The 23,947-nt window shown below is 38.3% G+C and overlaps 1 protein-coding gene across 5 annotated transcripts in view; it reads right to left on the bottom strand.

Moving 5' to 3' along the window:
* Window positions 1-23,947, bottom strand: part of ARHGEF10 (Rho guanine nucleotide exchange factor 10) — a 114,736-nt gene that overhangs the window by 21,191 nt on the left and 69,598 nt on the right. For all 5 annotated transcript variants that reach the window (XM_050893456.1, XM_050893454.1, XM_050893457.1 and 2 more), the window contains 7 exons: window positions 18,114-18,229; window positions 16,307-16,434; window positions 15,717-15,817; window positions 14,375-14,496; window positions 10,753-10,839; window positions 9,149-9,372; window positions 7,818-7,975 (listed from right to left, as the gene is read on the bottom strand). In XM_050893456.1, the coding sequence (XP_050749413.1) occupies window positions 7,818-7,975; window positions 9,149-9,372; window positions 10,753-10,839; window positions 14,375-14,496; window positions 15,717-15,817; window positions 16,307-16,434; window positions 18,114-18,229 (936 nt within the window). The remainder of the gene's footprint in view (window positions 1-7,817; window positions 7,976-9,148; window positions 9,373-10,752; window positions 10,840-14,374; window positions 14,497-15,716; window positions 15,818-16,306; window positions 16,435-18,113; window positions 18,230-23,947) is intronic.

Consider the following 23,947-nt stretch of genomic DNA (forward strand, 5'->3'; position numbering starts at 1 on the left):
CCCATTGCCAAAATTACTTAGCAAGTCTGCGTCTAGTTCACAAGTTGTTTCAAGACTATCAAAATCACACTTTTAAGAAAACATAATACACACTCTGCCTCTCTCTCCAGATGTCAGCAGACCCTATTCAATACCTGCCTGCACAGACTTCATGTTTGACGTTGGCTATTTCATGTTATCTGTCTGATCCAAAGTTCATTGCTTCTAAAATCTAAGTGAAAAGAAGTATTATCTCTATTCTACTTGTGTAAACACCTGCAGATTCAAGACATATTTATGTAAGCTGGTCCAACAACTGGCACTATCCATGTATTTAAAATTGGGCGCAGCACTTGCAAAAGATATGGAACGGCTTCATTTGATGTTATAAATCCTTGGTTATTTACTGATTTAATAAATTGATTTTTTCCTAAGAAAAAAGAGAAGCAGCAAGAAATAGTAGCTGAGATAAAACTTTTGCCAACAAAATCTCAAGGCATACAACAGGACAAAGCCAATGCAAGGAGTCCAGCAAACTATCTTCTGAAAAGCAGGAATTGAGCAAAAGAAAAATAAGCAATTGAGATGTATATAACGCGGCTCCCGGAGACCTGGCTGGAGAATACCTACAGGAGTGCCCACAGACGTGTGGCTTGTCTTAAAATTCTGTTCAGTTGATGCCTTGTTTCTGTTCTCTAAATAAGCATTGTTTTAGTTTTAGGAAGATTTTATGGTCATCATTGTCTCTACAATGCTGAAAAGCCACAGACAATAAAGTCATCTTCTACCTATGAGGTAAGCATATAGATACCAAATGAGATGCAATATGCAGTACATATATCCTATAACCAGAGGCTAGTCTGTATGTGGAAAAATGAGTTATCTGCACCCTGAGCAAATACAAGATCGAAGCCTGACACCTGTGGAAACAGGAAGGAAACAGCAGGAAAAGAGAGGGGTTTTCCTTCTGCTTTGTGAGAAAAGTTCATACAACTACTACAACACATGAAGATTACTGTATTTGCAAGTTTTAATTGACTCAGGTCTTAAACTGACCATATCAAAACGGGTATAGACTCTTACTATGGACACACCAAATGCCTAGCACACAAGACATGACAGTCTCTGACAGTCTCTATAACGTTACTGTAATAGAACATGGGCATCTATATGAATTGCAGGTACAGCTATTTGCAGGAATGAGATGCATCTACAAAATCTGAGAACACGGTCAAATAAAAAAACAAACCTAGGGGCTTCTAGAAATAAGATGTCATAACTTCTGATATTTGCATATTAGATGAATACTTAAAACATGAGAACACAGTTTTTAAGCACTATTGTGTCTATGCACTAATACCTCTGTGTTATGCCACTATTTGTAATACCCTCTGTAGGTTATATTTCTCCAATAGTTACTACTGCTGGATTAGTTTATACCCCAGTGTTGAACAGTATCTTGCAATGCTTGTATCAGACTGTTTAGCTGCATCAGTAAGGTATCTTATGCTCATAAAATATTTCTAAGACTTTAATGTATAAGGACATTACTTCCATGAGTGCATTTTATTATTAGGCTCGTCATTTTTATGAATTTTAGAAAATCGGTTATCCTTCTATTCACTCAAATTTAATCAGATAGGAGAAGTTTTAAAACAATATTCATTTTATAGGACAGAATGTTGGCTATTTTATCTTTCTGTCGTTTGTTTCCATAAAACCCAATGAAGGACAGTAATATTATTTTACAATAATTTATAAAAATAAGTCTTATTATTATTTCATTTATAAATAATTTATTAATATTTAGTATGTTTAATAATTATAATTTGTTGGTGCTCTCAAGTCTTCATATTAGTCAACCTAGTAAAATACAGTTTATCTCCTCAGAAAGTCTTCTTAAAGTTTGTAGTAGTTTTCCCTTCCTTTACACTTTCAGTCGAGCTGAACTGAACATGCTTTTTTGTTGGTAGCTTCCTCTCTTGCTTAGCAGCACTATTGATGATTTCAACAGAGCTGCCAACACAGCCCTGGGAACAGCGGTTGTTGGTTAATTTGTGCAGTGGAGCACAAACATTTTTTCCATCACATGGTACATAAACCAGCACTGTTGAGGAGTAAGATGGTAGCTACAGAAGTAAAAAGTTTAGCACATTTCTTATCACTTGGAAATGAGCTGAGAGACTCAGGTCTGCTCTTCTAAACAAGGTGTAACTGGGAATGTCTTGTGCTACACATGCATATAGTCATTTTTTTCCTACATATGCAACAAATTCTTCATGCTAAAGAGCTGACAGAGCTCTACCTAAACTTATAGAGAGGGGTGGCACTGGAAGTCCCAGCATGAGATATGCAAATAAGACTGAGAGTCTTATTTCTGGTAACAAGTATTAGGTGATACTGCTAACAGTGATAACACAGTCAAGACAACAGTATTTATTTCTTTTTCAATATCACTGCTCTAGTCCTCTCCCTAACAGCTTAATACCATTCCTTACTTTTCAGAGCAATACGTCTCACCACGTCTACTTTAACTGGCAATCACATGCCAGAACTGAACTCTTCAGACATGCTGGAGCAGTGCGTGGATCCACCCAAGCTCTGAAGCTTGACACCAGTCCTTTACATTCGACATATTCCTCCTTTCCTGCATTTGCCAAAGTACACAATTGTCTTGCCAAATTGATCAAGATATCTTGCTAATGAACTGACCTGCTACCCCTTCACTGTTGTAACTGTTTACCCTTACTCTTACAATTCGTTTCGGTTTTGGTCCTTTTCCTTGATATTATCCTCTGAAAATGATCACTGATTAGTGTCATGAGGCCTCTTTGGACAGGTAAGTAATCAAAACTTTTGACCAACTTCACCGGTAAAAACTTAGGCAGCTCTGAAGTCTCTCTGAAGAATGTAAACTTCTGTTCTGTGCATGGCCAGAATTGCCTCAGCAGTCGTTCTTGTTTCACATTCAATTGCAATCCTCAAAGCTGAGCTTTTCTTCCTTTCGTAAACCTCAGGGCCAGAACCTAGCAGTGTACACCTACAGGAACAAGCTCCGCAAAAACCTACTAGAAAGGACAGCTTTCATTAAAACATTCAAGAGGCTTCCTCTTATGGGTGTGTGATCTCAGTTCTCTCTATGGCAAAAGAAGATTCACATCAGTATCTCTGGGCTTCCAGAAGAGACCTCTAGCCACCCAGTGAGGGCCACTTGGAGTGGCAATGGCAGCATTCCCAATCCCTTCTTCATGCTGAAGCTGAGCCACTCTTGAAAAAAAGAGTTAAAGACTGGGTGAGAGGCAACAGAGCAAAAGTTTATGTATTAAATAATCATTTGATAAAATAGAGATCTCTTCAGCTGAGAGTCTAGTGCCTTAGCCGTTAGGATACTATATGAGAAATTACATGTCCTATTTCTCTTATCCTGTTTTAAAAAAAAAAAAAAAAAAAAAAAAGAGAGAGAGAGGCATGATTGATCCTCAGCTTAAGAAACTGATCATAGGTGCATGCTCTGCACTGTGAATCACAAGTGGCACTTCTCTAGCTCAGTGGCAACTGGAAGTAGGATGACATTAAGAAATGCCTTGTTTCAATTTCTTACTGGTTTGTTTGGACATTTTTCTACTCACAGTCACAGAATGTTTGAGGTTGGAAGGGACCTCTGGAGGTCATCTGGTCCAACTCTCCTGCTCAAGCAGAGTCACCTAATGCTGGCTGCCCAGGACCGTGTCCAGATGGCTTTTGAATATCTCCAAGGATGGAGACTCCACAACCTCTCTGGGCAACCTGTGCCAGTGCTCAGTCACCCTCACAGTAAAAAACTGTTTCCTGATGTTCAGAGGGAACCTCCTGTGTTTCAGTTTGTGCCCACTGCCTCTGCTCCTGTCACTAGGCACCACTGAAAAGAGTCTGGCTCCAGCCTCTTTCCACCCTCCCTTCAGGTATTTATAGACATCGATGAGATCCCCCCCGAACCTTCTCTTCTCCAGGCTGAACAGTCCCAGCTCTCTCAGCCTTTCCTCACAGAAGAGATGCCCCAGTCCCTTCATCATCTGAACGGCCCTGTGCTGGACTCTCTCCAGTATGTCCATGTGTGTCTCGTACTGAGAAGCCTAGAAACTGGACCCAATACTCCAAGTGTGGCCTCACCAGTGCTGAGCAGAGGAGAAGGATCACCAAGCATGCCAAGTGCTGTGAATTTAATTCTAGGGGTGAGCATGCAAGGGCTCGCTGTGGGTGCTGTACACTCAAGTGAGAGGCCACACATACCAATCATGTGCTGAAAGAATAGCCGTTGCGATCAAAGCAGCATGTCGTCTTTGTGCATCTATTCTCTCATGTTAACCAAACTCTTTCTGAAACTACTAATATATTAATTCCTCTACTCTCTGCCACAATCATTCTGAGTTTTCATTTTCTTTTTCCTGTTTCTCTCCATACTCTTTACAGGATTTTATGGAAAGGAAATGTATATCAATGTCTAGAAGAAAGGAAGTAGCTGGAACTGACTACAGTGTATCAGGAACAATACACCTATATTATACAGAGATTGTGATTTCCCTTCCCTAAGATACTTTTGTGAATGGAAGTCAAACACGCGCTGACCTTTTTTGCTATTACATCACTCAGAAAACACATCTGCTGGGCCGTCTGCAATCACCACAAAGGGGTTTTGTTATGTTTTTTAAACAAAGACAATACAATGTACTTTTTCCTTAACCTCATCTAGAAGTGTTTTGCCTGGAAATATTCCTAATAATTCAGCCTGAGGCAAACACTAAATACACAATATTTCAGACTGATAACTGCGCAAAAGTTAATAGCACTGTAAACAAGTCCCCAACACACAAGGTGTCGGAAACTTTACAATCTGCACAACTACCACTCCTATACATAACAGCATTTAATGCATTAGCTGTTTCACAGTTCCCCAAACTACTCTTCTTACCCACATAAAATTAAGGATTATTGAGGATAATTATCAGGGCTCCTGTTTTTAGGATTAACATATTAGCTGACCTGCATCCTAGTCTTTCTGTGACATTTTCACAGATCACCATGTTAGCTCACATTTAAGAACTCAGTAGATTTTATGATACCAGCACCTCATTGACTTTGCTTTCAAATTACGTTCAAATACATTCAGGTTTAAGCACTTTTTAACTCGTAAGTGAAAATACATGGATACAGAGGTGTCTCAGTAAAACATGACTACCCTCCATAAAGGAAGAAATCTCACTGTGCACCTTCAACTCTCCCACTAACATGGTATGTGTTCCTCAGTTTACTATACATACTTCTTAGTTTCCATTTTAAATTACTTCAAGACAAGACTTTCTGCAGCCAGAGAGCACTCTGGATGCTGTCCATCTGACAAAGTTCTCTTGTCAAGCAAGTCAGAAGACAGCACTTGCGGTCTGTAAACAAGCTGGATATTTACATGCATTGAGCCATCTGAAAACAACACGAGAAATTAAATCTATTTGGGTACTGAAAACTGAATGACAGAAGTCGTGGGTCTTTGACTACATATATAAAGGCATCGAGCTTCAGTGACTGAATTGATCCACTACACTTTCTGCCCAGAGAGAAAGACACAAGGATCACAACTCTAACAGAGACTGCGAGGTGGATTTTCATCCTAGAAGAAAGACTACCCCTTTTCATTCACGGAGTCCCACAACAGGCTGCACAACCATTTCACCTGTGCATCCCATAGCATTTGTCCTTCTCAGGCTTCATATCAAGATGCCTTGTAATGCAGTGACCGTATTTCACATTCATTTAAAAATCTTTCCTTAATCTCCTTTATGCTGACAGACCAAAACCCAAGTTGAAGTGCATGGCTGGAAAGTAACCTCCTCTGTAGAACAGAAGGCGACCCTGATGAATTGCAGAAAGCTCTTTGGAGGCTGCATTTCCCCTCCCTCCCGTTTCACCACTTGGATTTCTTTGTTTGGTAAAATAGGTCAGTGCTCATAAAAACACTCCTCCAGGGCTGACTGCCTCACATGACCACAGCAGCCACCTATAAGGAATACGAATGCTAACAGGGGAGCAGCTGATTCACACAACTTTCATGAGGCACAGAGAACTGAAATAACACACACAGACCAAAATGTAAGGAGAGGGACTACAAGATGAGTCAGAAAAACATGAATGCATATTTCCCATCTCAGAGCTTCAGCGATCTTGAAATAGACTGCAACAGGCTCTATGCATGTCTAGCTGCACAAAACTGGTGTCTTCAGAGGAAGATAAACAGGGGACACTATGATCCTGGTCAATACAACATAACCTCCAGCTCATAACGTAACTCAGTCTGATTAACAGCTCTGCCCCATCCTTAACATCCTCTGTAGATATGCAACCCACACATGCTTTCTTACCTATACTGCCAAGGATGCCACTCATGTTTTTGAAGTGGTCTCTTCTGGAAGAAGTTGAGTGACAGAAATTGCAGTCTTACAACAGCTTAAATAAACCAATCCCTTTCAGAGAAGACGACAGATTCACTTTACTACCCCACCCAAGTACATACAGAAACTGAAACATCAAAAATTATGTTATGAGACTAGGATAAAGGCCTCACTCCTATGCCTCCAAAACAAAGAAAAATTTGCTATTCAGTGGTAAAAAAAAATATTTTTAAAGGGAACTGAAATCTAATGTCTGGCTTCAGATCAGAGACAACAGCTCAACAAGAACCCCACTGGGTAAAAGATGACAACTGGTGAAAGGAAATCTTGTTCCCAACACTTTTTTCAGATTCTTTGTTGCTGGGGGGGGGGGGGGGGGGGGGGGGGGGGGGGGGGGGGGGGAAGCGTCCTGTGCCTTTCCCAAACTAAGTCTTTATACGATCTAACACTAGACATATAATTTGTTCCAAGATTCAAGATACTGAACTTGGCTCCTCACTTAGAGACTGGCAGGATTTAGTAGCCGAGGTACAGTGCCACACAAATGCAATTGCACTGTTTACAGGGCCCACCTCGTTAGACAAGTATGACAACCATCGTTATGCAGCTCGCACTAATACGGTACACCAGACCTCTGCTGGCTCTGCACTCTGCAAGGTTAGGTGTCTCTGTGCTAACATCTCACTTAAAAACTCGGGTTTCAAACTTTGAGTAAAGCCTTGCTGATTTTGAATTGAATTAACTATATATGTATGCAGTACTGCAGCAAAGTTAGTGAGATGTACTGGAAGTACACAGATAAGCACCTGAACCAGCTCTGGAGAAAACAGTTCTGGTTCAGAAGTATTACCTGGGATTCTCCTTTTCTCAAATTATTTTAGCCAATTACTTAGCTAGATACAAAACAACCAACTGTGATGCTAATGGAAAAAGGAGTCCTACTGTGAAATACATGAGCTGCACACATAGGAAAGACATCTATCTGTACAGTAACAACGGGTTGTCATTTCAAATGAGATATACAGAAATCCGCACCGATAGGGAACTTTTGTCTTTCATGAACACCAATACTGGGTAGTTGAGTGGAATTAGCATTGTGCTATGTAAAATACAGTATACTGCCTGTTATGACATAAACTTCTGGACTCTTGTAACACTGAAGACCTTAGGGTTTAAGCTAAGGGGCACAAATCAGTTTTCATATGTATCGTATGGGAAAAGTGGGAACAGTATCAAAGTTTCTACTATCCTTCAAAAAGAGAAAACAAGTCTTTTCAGAAGTACTGAAAAGTGTAGTAACCTTAGTTCAGCAGTTTTACAGAGAATTATCGGAAAATATAATAGTGGAAAACTACTTCTGCCAAAATATACTGACATGCGAGTTCCTCAGGATGTTATCAAATCATATCACTACATTACCTTCTGCTTTTGTGTAGATTGAGATGTTTCCATTTACCAAGCCAGCAAACAAGTATTGAGACATATATGTCAAGCTCATAACAGTCGATTTTTCAGGAGTGAAGAAGCGCTGAAGTCGAATTTTCTTTGAGCCTTGGCAACTTTTGTAAATAGAAATGCTATAAAAAGAAGCAAGAAAAAATAAATCTGTGAAATTATGTTTTATTTAGTTCTTATTAGAATACGCACAAAAGAGGTTTAGAATAAAATATTGGGGGGGGGGGAAAGATTTTCGCCTTCCATTCATAGGAAGATGAGTATGGAAAGGAGTATCTTGACCCTCCAAAGTGTCTATGTAGACAATTTGCAATTACTTAACATTGACATATGACAACACTTTTCGTATTATCTTGTCTGGAGAAACATTTATTCAACTGAGAGACATAATAAAAATTCTGTTCAAAGTCCTTATTATGAGTCTATCCAAAACTTTCTGTTAGTTTAAAAAAAAATATGGATTAAATATTACCTGGAGAACTAGGGAAAAGAGAAGAAAAACTCACTACCAGACATCAATTACACTTAAAATTCCCACCATTCCTACAGATTACCACCATGGGTATGTTAGGAATATTGAACAGTTAAATCTGGAATTAATTGCACTTCACAAGCAAGATAATCAGCACAATTAGATGTTGGAATTTCTGGAAACAGCATTTTCCTTGGAGAATTTTGTTCTCCTTCATTTATACCGCTTAGAAACACCTTCGAAAATCACATGTAGTTACATACTTATGCCCTCACTAGCTATAACAAGATCTGTTCGCTTACTGACCTTAAGTTTAGAAAACGTAGCTTTGTTCTTCAATATAAATCAAGTGATGACTCAGTAAGGTCACCAGTTCAAACAGATCAAAATAATTCATTTCAATAGTAAACAGCAATATTATTTATTCGCATGACAAATCCTGCACAATATCACAGTGTAGAAGGTTAATGGGTTCCTCATTAACACTTTGTCATTAGGAAAATTTTCCAATACCTAAAGATTATGTTGTAACATTACAAAAGTAAAATTTATATTTTTCTGACATGATGTATGATGAATTAATCCTCTTTCATCAAGGATCTGCATTATTTTAATTTGAAATACTGCATAGGGTGTTTTAAAATCATGTAGAGTGTATTTTTCCCTTGATTTAGGTGGAAAGGGTAAGTTGAAGTCACTGGGATATCACATGGATACTTTTTTAAAAAGAAAACATTTTCTTGGAAGTATCTCACACAGTTTTGCTACAGGATAGTAAACCTAATGAATAAATCATACACAGTACACTAAAAATGAGAATCACCTTCCTTCTTCCATGCCAAGGCAAACAGTAGGCACATTAGAAGCTTTTGCAAAAACATTTTCAGAGTCGAGAGCCTTATTTTGGTCTTTCAGTTTCTCATCCTCTGGTATGTAGACCATGCAGAGAATCCGTGATTCCACATTGAAGCACTCAATAACCTTGGGGCTGGAGCTTTGAAATGAGACTATTGCAATCTGGCCCATCTGATTAGTACAACTGCCAATCTGAATTGGAAAGAGGAAAGAAAAAAAATAAGACCAAGACTGATACCCGTCTCCAGGAAGATCAGCATTAACAAGAAGGAATGACTGGAATGTTAATTGAAGAGTGCATCTGAAGTTATATGCGTGAATATGAGTTTTCATGCACTAAGACATAAACAAGAAAATAATTCAGCACAAATACAAGAGATTTCAAAACATTACATACACAAAATTCCCTTGTATACTCACAAAAACAGTTCTTTTTTGAAAGGAGTAATATTATGGCCTATTCTGATGTATGACTCATATGTATATACATAATGTAATGCAACTACAGTATCTGTGTAATATTATTTTAATAACTGGTGTTCCAAGTTATCTCAGGTTCTCTTAAAACAGATAATACAGCTGAGGCCTGTCCTTTGCACAGTAACAGGTCTACAAATAAATGCTCTGTCCCAACAGAAAGGGGGATTATTAATATAATCCCTTTTGTAAACTTGCTGATTCAGGATCCTAAACTTCTCCCTGATCCAGAACTAAGTATCATCAATATGTCCACAAATCTGTACATTTTAGGGATCTGGGAAAAGTAAAAAAAAAAAAATTCTGCTCAAGCGGCAGTAAGTGGTTTTATATAGTTACTCTTTATGTTTATATGAAATGAAAAAACATAGCAAAGAGAAAGAAAGAACATTTTGAGGCAGTAGAAAGATTTTATTGGCATATATTTGTGATTACTGTTTACAAACAGTGAAGACAAAAAGAAATTATACGGGTCACCTTGAAGACAACCACTGACAAAAGCTATTCCTAACTTCTACTTTTAATTCACAAGGGTTCGCTTAAAATTTCAGTATTGTTGTAACAAGAAAAGCTACTGAAATCATTAGCTTTTTTTTTTTTTTTTTTAAAAAGTATTCGCTATCTCACTTGTCTGCTGAAATATCTGCATTTGGGGTCATAATAATATGCCAGAATAGGTTTTTTTTTTTTTCCCCTAGGTACAGACTTAAACAGATTATTTATGGCTAAACCATTTTTAAAATATGGAAACAGACAATAGGACAGTGTGAGCTCATATGGATTTTAGCAGCCCTCATTATAAATTAGCACATAACTCACTTCTGAATGTGCTCAGCACTTTGGAATTCCTTCTGTGCCACACTAACAAATCACACACACATAAGTGACACCCTACAGAGAATAGCAAGATCACATGGACAAAATTACTAGCTATCCTTTATAGAAGTCCATCTTAAAACAAACAAACAAACAAACAAACAAGAGAAAAAAAGAACCCAAAATTTATTTCAGATCCATATGTTGCTGAGAGTCACAAAAAACAATGCAGAGAAACAGGAGACAACCTCCTTTTTAGCTTTTAAAGATTACACTTACCCAAAGAAAACCATGTTCCATGGCACAGGAATCTGACTCTGTTTCACCAGAGAGGTACGGTTCAGGATTATAAGCAGCACATTCAATCTTCAAAGAAAAAGAGACCAGTTACCACATTAAAGATGAAAAAATATGCCTGTTTCTGCCTAATTTAGTCTGTAATTAACTAAAGCATTTAAGAATATCAAAGAATCACAGAAGGCAAGAATTCAGTTTAGTCCGTCCAGCTTCCCATGGGCAGGGTCCGCTGCACATGTGTTGTTCCTGACACATTCCTTATCTACTCTTACAGATGTTAAAAGCCAAAGACTACAAATTATCTAGCTGATCTGCTCAAATGCTTCATGACCTTTATTAAGGTTTTCCAAATATCCAACCTAACGTCATCCTTGCTGTAATCGTTAGTCTGTCACTTCTCGTCTCAGCCACCAGGTACTTCCTTTCTGCAGTGTCCTTTTACACATAAGGCTGATATATGTCATGACCCTGCCTGAGTCTCCTCTTCATTAGGCTAAATTAACATTATCACTTCATTAATTAAATTTTAAAAATTAGAAATAGTTGATTTTTTAAATTTTTGGTTTTAAAATTCTTGATTATTATCACTTTTCCAGCTGGCATCTCTCCAGCAGATATATCAGCTTCATACATTTGAGAGTGCAGAACCTTCTCACCTGAACACGCTATTCTAGCAGAGCTGTTAGCAGCCCTGCATCATGATTACCTCTTCTGAAGCCTGTTTGTACCCATCCCATCAATTGTTTGCTCTTTGTAACAATATTACATTCTTAACCAATCCTTAGCTTGCTGGTCTATTAAAAATTACTTTTACAGACCTTCTACTCAACCACCTCCTCAATCTGTACTTGTGAAGCTCTTTATTTCTGCCTGAGCATACCATGTGTCTGTCCTACTGACTGTCATCCCTTCTTTTTTTCTTTTTTCCCCTCAAATTATTTCTCCAGGTGCTTTACTCATTTTGAATGCTACTGCTATCATCCATAATACTCCTAACTCCCTCCCGACTTCATGTCATCATGTTACTGTCAGTAAATTAATAACCATACTCATGACTTTTATCACGCAGACCATCTAAGAAAAACCTTAAAGCTACAACAGACTCAAGATCTATATTTAAGTCCATCCCAACTCTGAAAATCATTCAAGCACCAAGGCTCTGAAAACAGGTATTTTTATGAGCCGTCATGGATTTCTATTTTCCCTAATTTCCCTAATATCCATGGCAGAGCTCCCTAAAGCTTATGCAAACACTTTAAAATATATACAAGCAATTCATAACCATGTAGAGAATAAAAAGGTTTCTGATGAGCTGTGATACTACATTTTTAGACAAGATTCTCTATAATTCACACTAGTGTTCTCATCTCAGACATCAGTGTCATTGTGATTATATTGTAGTACTAGAGACAATTTGGTTAGTATTAACTCAGACAACTTCACCATAACCTGGCAACATCACCTCCCAACAGCGAATAATTAAAAAAAAAAAAAAAAAGGAAACGAGCAGGCGTAGGTTAGAGTTCTAAATTCCAAGTCTACTTCATTTTCAAAAGTGCAAAGAATTTCACAAATCTCCCTGAAGTCCGCAGGCATCACCACATCATTAACAGTAGTACAAATAATGTTATGTATTCACCAAAGCAATTCACTATAAGGACAAAAGATGGAAACCGATAGATGAGAAAAAGAAAAACTAAAAGAAGAAAAAAAAGAGAGCCATCCATGCCAGTCTCAGCATGTCTCATTTAACACATGCTGAAGCTATCTACTCGCAGTGGTGATTTACAGTACCCTGTGACAGCTAAATACATCACTAGTGAACGAAAAGACAGCCCGCATGCTGGATATTTCTCGGGCTGCTTGTTACATCTCTGTGTTACTGTGTATCTTAGTCAAAACCCATAATCTTCTTCCATAGTTAAACCCTGGTAGTTCAGCTCTCAATCTTGACAGAAGCCCTTTGCCTGGGGTGTAAACTTGCTCTGATGGAAGTAGTTGTTACAGGCTCCCTATGCCACCGGGCAGCCTGAGCAGCATGCAGAGGGATAACAAGCAGGATCAGCCAAGCAAAGGGTCTCTTTCCCACCCCAAGCTCTGGCCTGACACCTGAACTGCAGCTGAGGCTGCAGAAAACCACCAATGATACTTAGATCATCTTTTCCAGTAATATTGAGGGCTTAGGAGCATCAGGCATGACAGCTGGGCTCACACCCATGTTACCTTTAGGAGCTGCAAAACTGGCAAAGTTGACCCAGAGCTCAGGCAAATACTGCCACACGCTGTATTCTCCTGCGGTGACCAACACAAAGACTATCACCCAACTGTATGGGCAACAGGCTTTCCTTTCCTTTCAAAACAAGCAGAACCTGTTGTAGTTTGATTACAGGAGTTGAGTCTGGGCCTTCAAGGCTCCTGGCACGGACCTACAGGACTTACAAATGCATAGGCTCTAAGGAAACATAAATATTTTAAGTTTCTGCAAAAAAATTAAAATTAGCTTGGTTATTTCACCAGTGGTGACTTCAGAAAGTATTCAATACAGAAAAAGCTGACTGTTTAATAAGACAAGAACAACTATGGTTGTATGGGAGACCGGAGACTTTCAGTAGACTTCGGCTGCTGTAAACTGCAGCTCTGCTCTGAAAACCAGTATCATAGGAATGGCTTGATTTAACACCATTACACATTTCAAATGCATTTCCAGATAGCAATTATTTTCCCCCAACATCCAGGCCTGTACACTCATACTTGAAGTGAAGCTGCCAGCTGAACTTCCCTCCTGTGTAGCTATCCTAGCAATGAGGGTCTGCACTGCTTTAAGCAGTACCCATGCGATGATGTTAATTTAACATTGGGATTCTGGCCATATATACACAATTTTATTTCTGTTAGTGCTTTTGCACAAGCCTAACTGACTGATGGTCAACAAGAAATCTTGTTGATGCATAGGAAAAAATAGTATCCAGCACCCTTCCCTTCCATCTGTTGGTCTGGACATGCTGTACTTATTTTCATCATTAAAGCCAGTGGTCAATATGACTTCAAACTGACACATTACTTTAGGAAATGACCCATTAAGATGATTTCTGTATCATTGTTCAGAACAAAACTACATTTTATGTAAGATGCCATAAAACCAAATTTTAAAAATTATTTTAAAACTATTGCTCTCTGTGCACTAATGAAAATCAGATATTTGAGGAGGATTCAACATAGTTACACAGGTACAGGACAGCTATCAGGGAGATCAGATTCCTGCACTTTGTAAGCTGCAGATTACTCTGGAACCTCAAACACACACTTGGAAACCGCAAGACCAATTCCCAGCAGTTCTGTTTTCACTGAGTGATGTGCTTACATCTGAAAGTGAGTGTCATACTATATAAAAGTAAACACTATGTTCCTTAGTGCCTCAAAGATTGCAGTACTTTGCATTCCTGTGACCCTCTTGGACCTTCCATTGCTACTGGTCTTATACCAAGGTAGTAACTCAAGAGAATTACTAGATGTGAACTAACAGATGCATTTACAATACTGTATTCTTTAGCAGTTATATCACACAAGAAAAGCAATTGTAACCTCATATAAAAATTCTGTTCACCTTAAACTCCTGTTGCTTGGCCATCATCACTGGCATGTGTCTAACAAGGAGAGGATGTTTCTCCTTTTTGATTTGATTCCCATCATCTTCTACACAGAACCAACCTAACAGGTTATCCTCTGCTGTAATGGAAAGAACAAACAACAAACATCCCACCATACTTTCACCGAATAATCATGTACACCTGTCTACAGGAATAGAAAAGAATTCTGTTAGGATTGGTTAATACTGATCAGGCTGTTCTTATGCCATATATGCATAAATGACAACGTAAAAGTATGAGCAAAAATTCAGTACAGTAGATTACATACATATTGATAATGCAAAAAAAGAACACCTTACACTAGCAAAATGTTAAGGGTGCTCTCTTAATGATCTTGTCAGTAGGTTATTAAAAGAGGAAAAGGCACATCAAACCTCTCCTCAGACTCTAGGAAATCTGTTTTGCAAATAGCATTTTTCTGCCTGTATAAGTGACATCACTACCAACTACTAATAATCATAATTATAAGGATCCTCCTCCTGGAATGATGGAGACATCCATTCTCTCTTCTTTTGTTTTTGTTATTTTGCCTGTGTTCAGTGAGATACTCTAAAAGCACTGTATTTTGAGAACGTGCTGGTGAAACTGGCTTTCTAGCAAGTGCACATCTTCAATGTTTCTCAACTTAGGCATTCAAAATCCCAGGTATCTTTGGAAACCTATACCCTCTGTGCAAACACAGGAGACTAATAACATCACAGGACAGCACATTCTTTATTGCTCCCACTTAGATCAGGTTTGTTTGTGACAATCCCTCCAGTGAAGGCTACAGATTTATGTTAAAAAAAAACAACGTCCCCGCAAAAAACTTGAGTTTTACATATCCAACTATAGAAACATTGCATTATATTAAAACTACACCCATAACTTTATTTCATGCTCAGAAAGCTAAATGAACCTAACAGCTTTACTGATATTTCCTAGCTAAAATAATTCTGAGCTAAAACTGAGAAATTTGAACCTGAAGTTCAAATTTTAAAAAGTTTGTAAGATCTGAAGAAACAAGTTTATAATGGAATAAATTCCTCACCATGAGGTGAGGAACCTCCTCATGATTACCACAGACTTCATTAAAATACTGTAGAAATTATAGTCCTTCATAATGAAACCCCCATCCTATCTATAGTGTCATTACTTTGTAGTGATACATAATCACTACTATTTACTGTATTGCAGTTTTAACATCTGCAGATAGATTTTCACAAAAAAATAATTTTCTAAAAAATAAAAATAAAGAAATTACACTGTACATTGAGAGCTATCTTAACTTGATAGGAAATTTAAGTAACTAAGAATTACCAAGGGCCAGTTTAGCCATTTGTAAATTGTTGATCCAAGACTGTTTGATGGCAGGGGTAAATGTATTGAACACAGCTGTAAAGAAAGTGGGCCGCCCAGACCTGCAAGACAAAAAAAAAAAAAAGCCACTCTAAATGCATTGAGTATGAGATACAGTCAGGGCTAGAAATGTTGAGCAAGATGAAATTTCATTATTTTCTAGTACTTAGACAAAGACACAGCTCCGATATAAGCATGCAGGCTATGCTATGCCATAGGCCCATATTCCTACACTTTACATGAAATGGTATGAGAAGAACACCCTCCTTGGTGAAGGACTATAACAGTGGCTGTTCCCTGTTAGCTGTCACTGCCACGGTTCCTCTCTTGCTTCTTGTATCTGGAACACAGGGTTGAGGAACAGGAGAAAAACTACAACGCTGCCCTGGAACACGCAAGTTCCCAGCATTGTGGCATGAGAGCAGAAGTCAGAGCCTAACTGTGGAGACAGAAGAGGAGGAAGAGCTACAGATTCCCAAATCCTCCCTGGTACATCTATGCCTAATACATAAGCCCATTTAGAAAGTTTTGTAATCAAGATTACTACTGACTTGTCCTGTTTTCCTGGGAGTTGCAGCTGAATTCTACAGCGATCTGCCGCTCTGATTTCATCTTCTTTTTTCAAAATCAGTTTTTGTAAACCTGAGGTCCAGTCATGGGCTACAGATTGGTTTAAGTTCTGAAAAATTAAAAAAGCTAAGATTCAACGCCAGCCTACTGGCCTATTTCCAACAGGCTAACTAAGGTGATCTCTGCATATAACAAACAATTCCTGGCACCTGGGCCTCATTTAGTCCACATATTAATCATGGATAATTTAACCATATTTGTAAACACATTTCAAAAATATCTGTAAAAAATTTGCTAACATATTTTATCTGATGATTTAATCTCACATTGCTCAGGGTTTGATGATACACAAATGACATTCCCAAGCATTTGTCAGATTAAGAAATGTAAATTTGCATCAGGTGGACGCACAACCCTTTTACTTCATCTCAATGAGTAGTTACACAGAACCCACAAATTCTGTTTCTAAAGGAAATCTCATGAAAATGTCTACAAATCATACTGCCAATATGTTTTTGTTCAAATCTTTGAGCCAAAATGTTTACAGAGCCATCGTGAAAGCTGTCTGTGTGACTGCAATCTGTTTAAGTAGGATGCTGAAACAATAACCCTCTGCAAGCTGAGTGTTTGGTCACAGAGGGTAAGAGCACACCTGAGTGACACTTAAAGCATCAATAGTGATGAGTATTCATACACAAAAGTACACTAATTTTCCACAGTCAGAATTTTATGAAAATTGAAGTCTTTTCAAAAATAGAGAAGCTGACCTCGTTCCTCAACTAAACTGTTCTAATTATCTTACGCATCTCTACCTGGAAACATTGACTGAATTTTAAGTTTTCAAAACGTAGTTGGCTCTAACTGGCAGTACAGGCAGAAAGGTTTTGTATATATTAACGGGCGAATGTCTTATGGTATCTGTGCTATACATATTCCCAACAATGCAGCTGAAGTTCACCTTCAAATACTTGTGAAATTTTGTCCAAAAGTACTGTTTCCATAAACTTCCTTCACAGTACATATTTTCACAAAACATTATGTTTTATTTAATGCCCTTGACTCTGAAGGCAAGATAACCCAAGAGAAACTCAGCTTTCACATACATCTTCACACACACACACTTATATATTTACAGCCTACGGTGGCAGGTAGGAGTTAAAAATTGTGCCTAAGCATACATAAAGCACATTAAAAAAACAGGTAAAAAAGCAATTTTTTCAAGTCTTAAGACTGTGGAGAACCCATTCTGAAATTCAGTGTGAAGTACTGTATCTGTCTGTGAGAATATAAGCTAAATAAAAGGGATGTGAACAAAGCCAAAGTAAATTACTTTTAAAATTCCTCTGAAAATCCTTTTGCATTTTTGTGATTTGCACTCAGTTTTAAGTACAGCTCCCCCTGAAAGCCAGGATTATGAGCTTGGATGGGCATCAAGAGCTTCCTCCAAACAACCATCCTCCTACTACCTTGTCTAACTGCAAGAATCCAATTTCTTAAGATCAAAATGTAATTCTGTTTCCACATAAGCTTATCAGCTACTGAGCAAATGCAGACACTTGTAGTATCCACCTACGCTTAAAAACAATAAAGAAAAACAAGATTAGAAAGACAGCTGTAATCTACTTATAACACTAAACACTTAACAGTAAATGAATTACTAGAGGTAAAAATTACTACACTCTTTACAGAGAGAACTAAAGAATGTCTTGCACAGATCCTAGGGAGAGACAATTATGCTACTTTACAACAGGAACATATTTGAAAAATAAATCCAGCTTTGTTTATTACCTGATAGTTTCCTTTAAGGCTGCCTATTAATTGACTAATTTGACCAACTACGTTCAAGTCATGTAAAAGGTTCTGCAGATCATGGTACAGTTGCCCTGGTCCCATATAGAGCTTGTCTAAAATGAATAAAAACATAAGGTTATATATAATAAAAAGATGTCATTCCCAGTTGAAGGAGGAAAGCATGACAAAGATAATAATATTAACATATATCGCTATTTCTTAACACTACGAAAATTAAGCTTATCAAAATTGGTGACGCTCTCTCTAGATTATAAAAACAACTAATGCACCAACGTGCAGCTAGGGTCTTCATTACTTCTGAAAATCAGAGTGGTTTATTTATACATTTATCATCGATATTTCACTTTGCTGCTCCAGGTGCTTTTAATGTCCCTTCAGACAGATAATTGCAAAATGCATCCCAGGAAATTATAGGCAGTAGTATGTTATCACATATTAGCTTTGCATGTACAGGTGTTACCACAGGCATTTCCTTTTAGCTCACCTTATCATTGCCTTTTACAGTTACAATTAAGATTCAAGCTTGTTCATCTAGTATGATGGAGAGCATTATGTGTAGTTTTAATAAGCACGCACTAGAACTGTGACAAATATCGAAGCTTCGCTGGCCTCAGAATCTCTCACTGACGTGGAAGTTTTGCTTAGCACCAAGCAGCAGTCTTGCTGTTACACCTTAGTTTAAACATCGTTCCTGAAGGTTGCTTTTGGTCATGTGACGAAGCCAAAAAATTTATTTGTAGCCTTCACTATGGTGGTTTAAAACTCAAAATTTGTTTAATCGATCACAAGACAGTTCTGGATCGTATATCCACATCCTAACTCTAACATGAGCCTGCAATTTCACTGAACCACTTGAAATTTTATTGCGGTCATAGTTAAGTGAAATATGGATCTGCATTGAGATCAGCAACAAATCTCAACAGCAGCAGAAATACTTTGCCCTAACCATCAATAAGTACATATGTTTATAAGATAACACTAACTCAGAAAAATATTCTGATTAGTAGGATAAGCTGTCTATTTAAATGCACAAAGCTTGCAGAACCCTGCTAATACACTCTGACTCCCAGGCATGATGTTAGGATCGGGATGGCTATGTAATTCCTGTGGAAACAACACTTTCCCTCTCCCCTAAAAAACCCCGCTCCGACTCATACAGAGTCAGCATGTTTCCCTTTGGCTGAATGACAGGAACCGGGCTGGGTTATCTTTCCAGGAAACCCCTGCAGATTATTTAGCTCACACAGTGTAGACTCCAAACTACAGATCCTTTACCCTTACCACAACTTTGGAAGCTAGTCTGCAGGCAGCAAACTCCCCTGAGCAGAAGAATTTCAACCCTGTGTTGGCAAGAACAGATCTAAATAGAATGCTGGCTGCCCGCGCTGCAGCCAGATCAGGAGCACGGACACGAGCCATGCCACCTGGTCTGGCTGCCAGGGCAGACCGGTGCAGGACACAGCGCAGGTGCCAGCCGAGACACCGCTAGCACCTCCGTTCCCTAAGTCTGCGACAGGGACCAGTGTCTAAACCAAAACGCAACAAACCAAACACAAAGCCATCAAAATAGCATAAGCCAGAATAAACATGAAACAAACACGCACAAGACAATTCTCTTAAATCATTAGCATGTTCTCAGTTATGTATCAAAATAACTGTATTTTCTAAAGACATTTTCCTATTTGGAGGCATCATACAGATCAAGGCCATCACTGGATGTTTTTCCTTTAATGCAATTCACTATATTAAGCTAGGAGTCTGCCTTAAACCTTGAAGAGTACAAAATTTCAAGGCTCAAGGAAAGTGTTAAGGGTTACTTTATCTCTGAATTCTCCACTTCACTGCAGGAAAATGCAACATAAACCTGAGATATTACACATTCCCATAAAATTTCAAAATTTTTATTTTTTCTTGCCTTTAAATCTTCTGGCAAATTGAATCAATGAAAGGATTTCTGTGTATTGCCCTTGAGCACTAAACAGAGGAATGACTGCACTTACTACTATTTACCCAGCCAGAGAATAGATGCAACTTTCATCCACCCTTCTTTGCCTGTTCTGACTGTTAATTAGAAGAACAGTCTAGCCTTTCTTACCCTTAAAAACAAATCAGTCCATAAGAAAAGATCATTACATTTATTGTACACAATGAAAAGAATTGACTGCAAAGTAGACCTAAGAGGAAGAGTTTTGAGATTATGGTCCGTAGAGTATGTTTGCAGATTTGTTTAAAAAAAACAAACAAACAAACAAAACCAAAAAACCCAACAACAAACACACTTTTCTGGAACTGCAGACTACATACTTTCATTAAGCTGCATTTTCACTTTCTTCAATCCAAATACTTGAAAAATCAACATCTGAAAGTTGTAAACACTTCTCTCCTTGTATCCCTCTTCTGCTAGTTTATACCTCTTTTCTTACTTATGTCTACAATAATTGTAATTTGTTAAGCACCAGAATCACTAGTTCCTAGACATATCGAATTGTTGATTTCGATGGGGCTACTTGCAAAGAAAGGGGTGGGTCTGTGTTAATAGAAGTCTGGTGAAATCTAGCCAAAAGCCATGATAATGTGTTTGGCACTGTAAAGAACACAAATGAAATCATTCTTGCCTCAAATTTCTGTAACAAAAAGATAACTTCTGCAAAACAAAATTTAGACTGATTAGAAGTAATCGGCAGTTTAGTTGAGCTTTTGGCAGAAGTCCATTCACTTACCTGTCATTTATAAACTCCACTACTAAACAAACCAAACTGCTGCACTGAAAAACGTACTACAAATATTTCTGAAATATATCCTTGTGGGTTTGAACCAAGAGAAAATTTACAACTACCAGGCTGTGCAAAGCTGAATGTTTGTGAGAATTCCCTTGTATAGGATGGATATTCTCACTCAAGTGAATTACATTATTTTTAAGTTTTAAAAGCCAAGATCACTCTTTGCAGCCTCATAAAGACAGAGTTACCAGACATTTCATTTTATTATTGAAAGTAGGATGGAGAATGGACGCTAACCTGCAACATATAACAGCAAGCATTCAGGCAACTCTTAGATGCTGCAGGACTTTATGCCACAGTCTTCAACTGAGGCCATAAAGAAAGCTTTAACTACTTAACTACTGCCCTGTGCAGTATATACATCCACCATGCCTGAAAAGAGCTGTCCTCTACAATCCTCTTCCTGGAGCTTCAAATGCTTTTACAAATATCCTTGTTCCAGCCTTGGGAATAAGGCAGAAATCTTGAATTTCATTCAGTAATTGTCACCTGAGTCTCTTTTGTCTGCACCATGCACATTTTATAAGCTTTTAATAAGTCAAGATAAAAAGGATGCAGTAAGAGTGTCAAAGCAAATAAACTAACTTGGCATCTGAAATTCTGTCACACCGAAAAACCAAACGGAAGTCATTTTAGGCTCATCCATTAAAGACCACGTTCTTAGCACAGGAAAGAAAGCCAAAAAGCAAATCAATAAATAATTAAAGAGAGCCTGCTTCCATCCTCTGATGTTCTAGAAAAGACAAATGGCCAAATTAAGAAGAAATTTTAATAGTCAATCAAGGACTAGATCAATAGCCACGGCTAATATAGTTCTTCCATGGAGGTCTAGTGGGCACAAACTGGAACACAGAAAAATAACTGGGCTTCAGAGATCAGCAATGATGGACACATCAGAAGAGAGTTCTCTGAGAACTGACCACTTGGTTTGTATCTGGATAACGAATTACAAGTTATAGCAACTTCATCTCTGAACTGGGTCCTGTAAGTGTTACTCACAATGTCTTTTAAAATACAATTAGCTTCTCGGTGGTTAACAAAATGTTGACTACCAGTTTATCTGGCTGAGAATTGTCTGACAGAGGGTTTTTCCTGGGTGAAGGAGGTGGGGAGGCACACTAGTCTGTTCATCAGACATGTTTCTCAGTTCACAGCCAACAACGGGCTGCTTCAGCCCACACATGTTCCCTGACCATCCAATTGCTGGCTATTTTTAGGTGGGTGTTCACTCTTTCTTTTTTCCATAGAAAGCACTGAAAAACTCTTGGCTTCACTCCAAAGCAGATACGTGGTTGGTTTCTTTCTGTACTTTGAAATGTTTAACAAATGATAAAGCCATTTCCTTCCCATTTCTAAGCCACTCTTGCTCATTATCAAGCTCCAAAACAACTGATTTTTCCAATGTGAAAAAAACCATCCATGAGTTTAGAGAAGGTTCTCCCCAGCTTTGCACATCCTATGTGTTACAGAGGATGGTGTGCCTGGGCAGGAAAGCAGGCAGTGTGCTGTAACCGATAACCACATACGTGGCTTCAGAGGCAACGGTTTTTTGCATTCCACCTACAGATCAAGGGTGAAATCCTGGCCACATGTAAGTTAGCAGGAATTTTTTTCATCAACTCTTTTGTTGCTAAGATTTTACCAGACGGAATTTGTGCCTCCCTGCAACAGGCAAGTTTACTGCCAAAAACCAGTAATTCATGCAAAATACCTAATTGCTTGCCCAGCATTATTATGAAACATATTCAAGGTTAAAAAGAAAACAAAACTGCCACTTGCTTTAGAGGGAGGAAAGGAGGTTAAAGTTTAAATTGATTTTTGCTGCTATGTAAAATTGGGGTGGGAAGATTCTGCTTTTTATAACAATTGCTCCTTAGCTGAGATATATTTGAGTAGAATACTAAACACTTACTTTACCTGCTCATTTCCCAGTGTTACTCTCAGCACCACAGCTTTAAATTCACCAGTTTTGCCTGGTTTGAAGTAATTCTTGTAACTGAAACAGAAACAATTTTAGCCCATTTACATCCAGGCATTTTCAAAGCCTGCAGGAAACTCCCTGGGTGTGGTCAAACTCAGTTTAACTTGGCTCGGGCAAAATTAGCATTTGGAACGTTGTGCATAAATATACACATGCAAGAGAAGTGTCTGTGTGCTAGTGCTTGGCTGTGGGCAGAGGGGGAGAATTCCTACCTCTGGCAGCAGGCTGCTTTGCTAGGGAGCACAGCCAGCAGCTGCAGCTCTTTCCCTGCACAGCCAGCACAGCAGCAGCTGCTTTAATGGGCGCTGGCAGAGCAGCTGCTCCCTTGGGATCGCTGTCTATCCGGTTCCTCTAAATTTTCAATTCTCATGGGCACCACAAGCATATTGGATATTGTAATCCTGAACTGATCACACCCTATTCTTCCTTTCAAACAACTACTACGGGACACATTTATTTACCGTGGTGATTTGTTACTTGTACACATTTTCCAGTAGCTTTTGCTGTGTGCTCTGATTCTCACTTGTGAATTACTAATTTATCGCAGATTTATGCTACTAAAGGGGAAAAAGAAAGTGTCACAATGCCTAGAGTAGATGCAGTCACCCGTAATTTAAACATCTACTCCTGGGTGTGCAAACACAATGGCTCAGGTGGTCCCTTCCCATACTAAACTCCTGTTTATTCCCATTTCAGAGGATTTTTTCAAGTAATATTATTACTTAAATCCAAATGGCATGCAAATAAAATAAAAGCCTCATCAGCATACTCTCAATATTGCAAATATTCTTGCAAACATTTCTGTACTGAATATCATGTTAAAGCCAAAGACTGTTAACAGATACACTCCTGGGTATCTCTTTTACTGCAAAGTAACTAATCTTGACAAGATCTGCCTTCAGTATGATTATAGTAATGACTTTTTCCCCACATGGTTCAAAATCACAACAGATCAATATAAATTGCCTTGGAAAAAGCCACAGTGACATGAAGTCAGACCCGATCCGTCATGGAAATTCAAGGTCCTTAGAAAGATTACTTTGCTTCTG

Source organism: Gymnogyps californianus, chromosome 3, assembly GCF_018139145.2.
Source record: "Gymnogyps californianus isolate 813 chromosome 3, ASM1813914v2, whole genome shotgun sequence".
NCBI lineage: Eukaryota > Metazoa > Chordata > Aves > Accipitriformes > Cathartidae > Gymnogyps > Gymnogyps californianus.